The 7,873-nt window shown below is 37.4% G+C and overlaps 1 protein-coding gene across 2 annotated transcripts in view; it reads left to right on the forward strand.

The window, feature by feature from the left end:
• The window catches only part of LOC107102632 (disco-interacting protein 2 homolog C), a 101,952-nt gene that overhangs the window by 27,732 nt on the left and 66,347 nt on the right, over positions 1–7,873 (forward strand). For both annotated transcript variants that reach the window (XM_015402011.1, XM_015402012.1), the window contains exons 4-5: positions 3,894–4,055; positions 7,263–7,382. In XM_015402011.1, the coding sequence (XP_015257497.1) occupies positions 3,894–4,055; positions 7,263–7,382 (282 nt within the window). The remainder of the gene's footprint in view (positions 1–3,893; positions 4,056–7,262; positions 7,383–7,873) is intronic.

The following is a 7,873-nucleotide window of genomic DNA, read 5'->3' on the forward strand; positions in this document are numbered from 1 at the left end:
CCATCCATCCATCCATCCATCCATCCATCCATCCATCCATCCATCCATCCATCCATCCATCCATCCATTTTTTTAATCACGTAAAACTTAACTTTGGAGAACAAAGTGAATTCCAGCGCCAACCTGTGCTGTTTTATGAACCCTTTAGTTTAGAAATAATTCACTGAGATGCTTTAGTTATAAAGGGGTGAATCATTCAACCCATGTATGGAAGCATCAATATGGCCGCCACAGGTTAAGTCCCTACTCTTTGACCTCTGGAGGTTCATCCACCTCCTCTAAATCCATATTTCCTGTCAGTTTCAAATAAATACTTTCAAATAAAGGCAACTAGTGCAAGGGAAAAAAGCTATATTTAATAATGAAAAAATATTAATTTCAGCACGAAGCATAACAATGTAAAGAGACAAACATACTATATGTCTAACTCAAGTTTAGTTTCGTATCATTGACTATTCTGTCTTATTATTGAGTGTCGGTGTGAACATGCCTGCTGTGAAGCTGCACAGGTTCAAGAAGTTTGATCTTAGCGGCTCTTATCTGAAGCAGCCGCAGAGCAGCTTATTGAACGGAGTACGTGAGGGGAAAGTTAACATATAAATTATTTAAAGCAGAAGCAGAATATTTCTTTGAAGCTTTAATTTAGGGTTTGGAATGAAAGACATGAGCAATAGTCATATTTTCCACTTTTTTACTTAGAACTGTGAATCATGTTCAGAATGAGATTAAAAGCTTGATCCTGTCTAAGCTGTTATTATCAGCAGGAAAATGGATGTTTAATAAAAAAAAAACTCCAAGAGCCACTTTAACCTCTCCAGGGAACAATTTACCTGCAATCAAAGATATTTTCCCACATTTGAAAATCACTAAATGCCAAAATTTAACCACAGTAAATAATAAACAGCCTTTAGTCTTCTGAATAACGTGTGAAAAAGAGAAAAAAAGCTTTGACTGTGATGTTCACGCTTCAGGTGTATCAAAAACATATCAGTACGCTGAATATCGCTATCTGGTCCATTTATTTTAGTAGATCTAAGCAGTCTGACTGAGAGCAGAAAGAACCCAGCGTCCATTTTCTGGACCCTGTTATGATTTTCAGTTTAGATTCATCCAATCATCTTTGCATGGCTTCATGGTGCGACTGTGAGCAGCGTACTGCCCAGAGAGGTAAACACTGTTTGATGCTGTTGAGCTGCATTCATGCCTCATAAAAAGGATGAACATGTGCAGAGTCCGAGGCTCGCTGGGAGCTTTGAAACATCAGAACAGCAGAGGATGATCCAAAATGTGGCTCGAAACGGGCTAAATATTGAGGGTCTGCGGAGAAATTTGTCTTTTAAAGATAGTTTAAACTGGAGGAGTTCCGGTTGATGTGGTCTGACTGCAGGATCCTGCTGGGAGGGAAGGTTCTGGTTTATGTTTTCTGCACGTTTCACTCATTTCAGGGTTAATTTGAAAATGATCATCCAATACTGAAGCTGTTTATTCTTTAAAGCAACAATTTAAAACATCACTACCAACTCCCAAAAAAGGAAGAACGCTATTTCATTCTTTTTCACTTTTTAACAGTAATTCCGTTAACAATTATTTTTGTAGTTTTGTTTAGGAAGATTCCTTGACCAAACCTATATACTAATAACCCAAAGGGAGGTCCTGACCTTATCTTTGACAATCACAGCTTTAAAGGACAGATTAAAACTAAATCCAAAGTGTTAAAACTTGTCGTAAAATGCTTTTTTAGAGTTTTATTTTAGGATCTGCAGTAATGTTGATGATGAGTCCCATTCAATGTAGATTTTTCTTCTTCAAACCAGTGTTTTCCAGCCCTTGTTTTCCCTGAAGAGGTCTGGGATTGAAATGAACTTAAGTGGCAAAGAAAGTCTGTGTTTGCATGAAAAATATGCAAATTAACACTCTGTGATGTTCAAAAGCTGTGTACGCTTATTTTATTGTGTCAAACACCAAGGTCGGTAGAGTGCCTAAAAATTTGAATTACAGTTAGAGCAGCAATTCTTCATTCTACTGTTACTCAAGTAAAAGTAAAAGTAGCCATTAAAGAAATTACCTAAAGTAGCATTGAAAAAGTATTTTAAAAACAAAAAGCTACTCAAGTACAGAGTTACTACTCATGATCATAACAACTGATTTAATATTTAACAAAATGATGTAAAATGGAACAAAATATTAAGTGATATGCTAATTCTGGTGCTTAAAATAATAGGATTAAAATAAACATACTACAATTACACAAAGAAAAGTTTTGTAGAATGAAAAAAAAATCATTGATAAAACATACAGAATCAACGATTACAGTAAATAAGACTTGGTTGAATATCAGTACGCTGTGTTTTCACTCAACCTTCTAATAACAAAAAACACTGCAGACTCAGATGGAAAATACAGTTTAACCAATAAGCCTTCAGTACATGCATGGTGCATTCATGTTTAATAAAAAGATTTTTTTATTCACTGAAAGTACTCACATTGGATGGAGTAGCCAAAAAAATGTTACTCGGGTCAGAATAGTGATATTTATTTTATACATATGTTTACCCCAGTAAAAGTGCATTGCTGTAAAACTATTCCTTAAAGTAACTTTCTTTTTTCAAAGGTTACTCAAGTAAATGAACTTGTTACTGTCCACCTCTGTCAAACACACCTGTTTGATTTATAAAAAAAATGACTCTTAAATTAAAAGTATAGAAAGTTAAAGAATCAATATCCTGCATGATATTTATATTTATAACAGGTTAGACTTCAAGGTTTATAGATTAATTCAGGTTTATTAAAATCAAAATTCCTCCACTTTTAACTAGTGTTGCACCGATACCGATACCAGTATCAGGCAGGGCCCTGATCCTGCACTAAAATAGTTGTATCGGTATTGGTGAGTACTAACAAATAGGGCACTGATGCCATTTTGAGAGCCAAAAGTCCTGTCACCCATTCCATGTAGGAAATAAAAAAGTTCTACTGGATTCAATTTGTATTCGTCTTTTTCCTGCTTCTCAAAGATAGACAGCAGCTTGACAAAGCCATGATTGCAATTATTTTACATCCAAGTAGTATGCAGTTCTTCATATATACACACACATCAATTTCAAACAGATGGTATCGGGGATCGGGGCCAAAAAAAGGCATTGGTGCGTCACTACTTTTAACATACAGGGGCCTAAAAAGCTGATCTGCAGGAAACCCAACTGTTTAGGAGTTTTAGTTTTTCACAGCCGAGGCTGATGTGCTCAGACTCACCACTCATGGATGTTGGTAGTTTGTCTCCTGTTTACTGCAGGCATTTCTATGCACACTGTATGCAGGCAGCTGCTGCAGAACTCTGGTTATCAGATCCGTGAACAGAGGTCAGAAATGTTGTTTACATGGAAAGAAAAAAGATCTGGTGTTTATTACAAAGGAAATGCAATCAGTTAATTAGCGACGTGTTGGACGTTGGTTTACATCTATAAACCCACAGGGATGTATGCGTGCTGATGAGTGGTTGTGCATGTGTGAGTGTGTGGAGAGATGCAGCGTTTTGAAAGACTGTGCATCCATTAAGAGTAGGAGCCAGTTCTCTATGCTTCCCGTTTATGTTTTAAGATAGTGGGAAAAAAATAACTAAAAGGATTCAAAGCATTAATCGCTGATGTTTTGATGTGCAGGATGCCGCATCCAGAGTGAATCCTAGTATGTATTGACTCAATAAAACTGTTTTCGTAATGAATCGGATATTTTCTACCTTACATAACTCCAGGTAAACCCTGAGAGATGTCGCTTTAGATTCTAAATAAGGCAGATTTAAGAACATGCTGCTTAGATGTGGATCGGCCCAATCTACTTGGTTCTGATTGGGATTTGGTGCTTACAGGCCTCCTTTCTCCTCATGTCTCTTTCAGAAAACCACTCCGCTCCCCCAGATGTGACCGGCTACACTAACAACACAGCCAACACCACCACAACAGACGGGATCCAGGTGGAGCGGGCCCCAGGCGGCGGGAACGCAGCCCAGAGGCAGACCCCTAAATATGGAAACGCAGAGCTGATGGAGACCGGAGACGGTGAGAGGACCCTGAAAAGAGCTGCGGGTGGGAGAGGGGAGGTACCGAGAGCCGAAGTCGTCCAGAAAAGACGGCTCTGTGTGTCTCTGCAGAGACCTCAGGGATGACTGCAGACAGCAGCTTTTTGCTCCATCCTTTAATCGTTCCTTCTCTGGAGAGAGCTGGAGCAGCAGCTGATGGAGTCATTCATCAGGCACTGCAATCGATGCCTCTGCGCAGTTAGACGTTGAACACAGCTCTCAGTCCATCAGCTGCCAGATATAACAGATGGGAGCTGATTGAGATGCTTCTCTCAAAGGTTTTATTTCTATTTTTGTATCAAACTAAGTTTTTTTTGTGCCGGAACTTTACTTTGATAAAGTGAAACTAATTTGAACTCACTAAAGTGGTGATTTTCACTGGCAGATAATTTGATATAGAGTCAGAAATGTCACTGACTCTTCTTCACGTGTTGCTTCTTTGTTTTGAGGTTAATTAACCTTTCCGTTTTCTGTTTATGTTTCAATAAGAGGAACATTTTTGTTCATTTTTTTCTTGCTGCAAGTGATTAAGAAAAGGTGGCTAGCTTCTTTTTGTTTTTTATAAATATTGTCAGTGTTCCTGCTGTCTTTAAAGCTAAATGAATCTGTAAAGGATTATTTTTATTATTTATTTTGGCGATAAAATGATAGTAATTGGTAAAATCCAGGTGGCTTCACTGGAGTCATTTATTTGAACCTTTTTGACCAAAAGATCCTCATCGCTTCCTGTGATTAGAGGTACTTGCCTTTGGATCTATTTTCTGTGATTATTGGTGTTTCAAATCAACAAAGGTTTTAAACAGTGAAGCAGCCTAGCTTTAAAATCCAAACTGGATTTTCATTTCTCACATGGTGGATTCCTCTGGGTTTATTTACAGGTCTCAGAGAGTGAAGACCCCCCCCATCACCATCAGAAGTTGCTTAATATGAGCTTCAGTAATGAGGAGATTTGTTCCTTTTGCGTCTTTTCTCTCTCTGCCCCAGTCGGCCTCGGCAGATGGCCGCTCAAACTGAACCTACTGGAGGTTTCTTCCTGTTAAGAGAGTTTTTCTTCCCCACTGTCGCTGCATGCATGCTTGGTGTTATGCATTGCTGCAGAGTGAACAACACAAGCGAATATACACTGTAGCTAAATGCTTATCCAGGAGGGAATTGTGCTAATTCAATGACTTGATGCACTCAGCTGGGTTTCTTTGGATAGAAAACTTTTAACCAGGTTGAACAATAAACTGAAATTGATTGCATTTGATAAGTTGGATCAATTCGTATGGAATTGACTTTTAATTTCTGTATGACTGGTTTACATCAGGGATGTAAAACTCATTTTTAAATGTTTAAATTGGGTGACTTCAGCATCATCAGGTCTTTCAAAGGGCTGGCTCTGCTTTATAAACAAAACAATTGTTACATCATTCCCTTCTCTTTATTCCTATTTATTCAGTATTGTTAGCCACTTTGTACACATAGAGCATGTGCTTCTATTTTAGAGATCAACCGATACAGTTTTTTTCTTTTTTAAGGCCGATACTGATACCGATTATTATTTCTTTTTTTTTTTTTTTTTTAACAGTGCCCTGTCTGGCAATGTGGCAATAAGAATAATTGCCTTGATGCCAAAAAGAGCCCAACAGATTTTACTTTCATGCATACAAAAATAAAATCTGTTTTATGCATATAATTTGCTTTATTATAATTATGCAGGGAGTTTTACAGTTTATATGGACACTGCAAAGTAAATAGAGCAGAAAAACATAAGAAGAAAAAGGAAAAAAGAAAAAAAATGTAAAAAGATGAAAGAGAGAGGAGATAGAAACTGATTATTTCTGACCGAGTCTGACCGATCACCACTGTACTGTTGATACCTTTGTATCGATTCTTGAAGCTGAGTTTATTTTTTCTTGCTCCTAATAATAAAAATTACAAAATGATAAAAAAAAGTTGTACAATTATCAATTTAAACAAAAAGGAAACGTATATAAACAAACAACAATGGATAACAAATGGATACATGTTCTGTAAACACATGTTATTTGATGATGCCGATACAAAAAAAAAACAAAATTGTTCAGAAATATCGGTGTATCTCTATGTTATGCTGATATAACTTGTTTGGCCCTTAAGGGTCAGATAATTTGCCATGAAGGGCCTGATTAAGCCTTAGAGCTTTGATTTTGACATGCATAGTTTGGAGAGATTTTTTTTTTGAGATATGATATTTTTGCTATATGAAATATTTGACTTTAATTGCATAATAATGCTTGGTCCAATGCAGAATTGGATCATATTTGGACCAACAATGACAGGATTTTCCTAACTTTCTCACCGTTTATGCTAAATGCTCCCTCAGTGGCAGAGCAGTAGGAGAAAGACTATTTGCTCCCTGACAGACAAGAGGCTCCTGGCTTAGTTCAGGTCATGTAGAAGAGATCCCTTTCAATTAATAAGAGAACATTCAAAGCAAAAGTGACTCATTCATTAAGAAGGAGTCAGTTTTGTCCATGAACCTTGAACTCCAAAAAAACATGCACCAGGGAGCGTTATCACAGCTGCTGTAAGACTCTATAGCCCCCACTGTTCCCAACAACCTCAATAAGTTGTTACATTCAGACTGATTTTGCACAGTTTCTATCTTAGTCAGTTAAATAACATGATGCTGTCATTTTGCACCTCTCTGGTGTTGCTGCTATTTTTAAATATCCATTACTGTAAAAATGTCCATAGCTGCATATTGGTTATTTAGTCTCCAGATGCACAGTTTTATATTGTTAAAATACTTTACAGTACAGTATTTTATTTTTTTTTATATTCTAACCTTTCACTGTTATATCATTCTTGTACATTTTTGTAAGGTTTTTTCTAAGGCACATTAGTGTGGCCATTTTTTCTATAATCTTTTTGCTGCTGTAAACACCAGAATTTCCACATTGTGGGACAATAAAGACATTTTGCTGCATTATCAAAACAGATAAGAAACAACAATGGCTGTAGCTCATTAATAAGAGACAAACTCATCCTCTGGTAGGATGATGACTCGGCATATTAATCCCATTTTCTTCCTCCAGGTCTCGATCTTGTTAATGTTTGTTTTCAACGATTTAATTACAAACTCTAATGTTTTTTGCATTGACCAAACAAAGCCATGGTTTGCAGAAAAAGGGTTTCAACTGCAAATGTGTGTCCCCTGCAGGTGTTCCAGTCAGCAGCAGAGTTTCAGCCAAGATACAACAACTCGTCAACACGCTGAAGAGACCCAAACGGCCTCCGTTAAGAGAGTTCTTTGTGGACGACTTCGAGGAGCTCCTGGAGGGTAACAGCCTTCCCTTTATTCCCCCGAAATATATTTAAATTCACGAATATGGTCCCAGATCCCTCTTCTTTCTGTGGTGTTTCCCATCCAGCATTTGCTTCGCCACATGCAGCTGAAAAATACTCCATTCAAACAAATGTTCGTCTTCTCTAAAGTGGGCTGTGACAAAGCTGATGAATATTTCCCTCTGTTTCCAGCATCAAACGCTGCTGAGCAAGACGCTCGTTGATAATTTAAGCCTGAACAGTGAATGTTAAGAAGACTGGCTTCGCTCAGTGTGTCGTTAACATTCATCACCATGGTGGTTTGCTTGATTAGAGGTTGCTTCTTGGATCACTCAGCTGTTTCCTAGTCCAAACATTTGAGAGAAGTTTGCTTTTCTCTCGTAGCTTAAAGTCCTTAAAAAGCAAAGCATTACTTTTCTTAATGGTTTTGATGCCGTTTGTTCATCTTTTACTTTTAACAGCCACAAATATATGTGTAAAATAGAC

The sequence above is a fragment of the Cyprinodon variegatus genome, unplaced genomic scaffold (genome assembly GCF_000732505.1).
Source record: "Cyprinodon variegatus isolate N-32 unplaced genomic scaffold, C_variegatus-1.0 Scaffold1284, whole genome shotgun sequence".
Classification (NCBI taxonomy): Eukaryota; Metazoa; Chordata; class Actinopteri; order Cyprinodontiformes; family Cyprinodontidae; genus Cyprinodon; species Cyprinodon variegatus.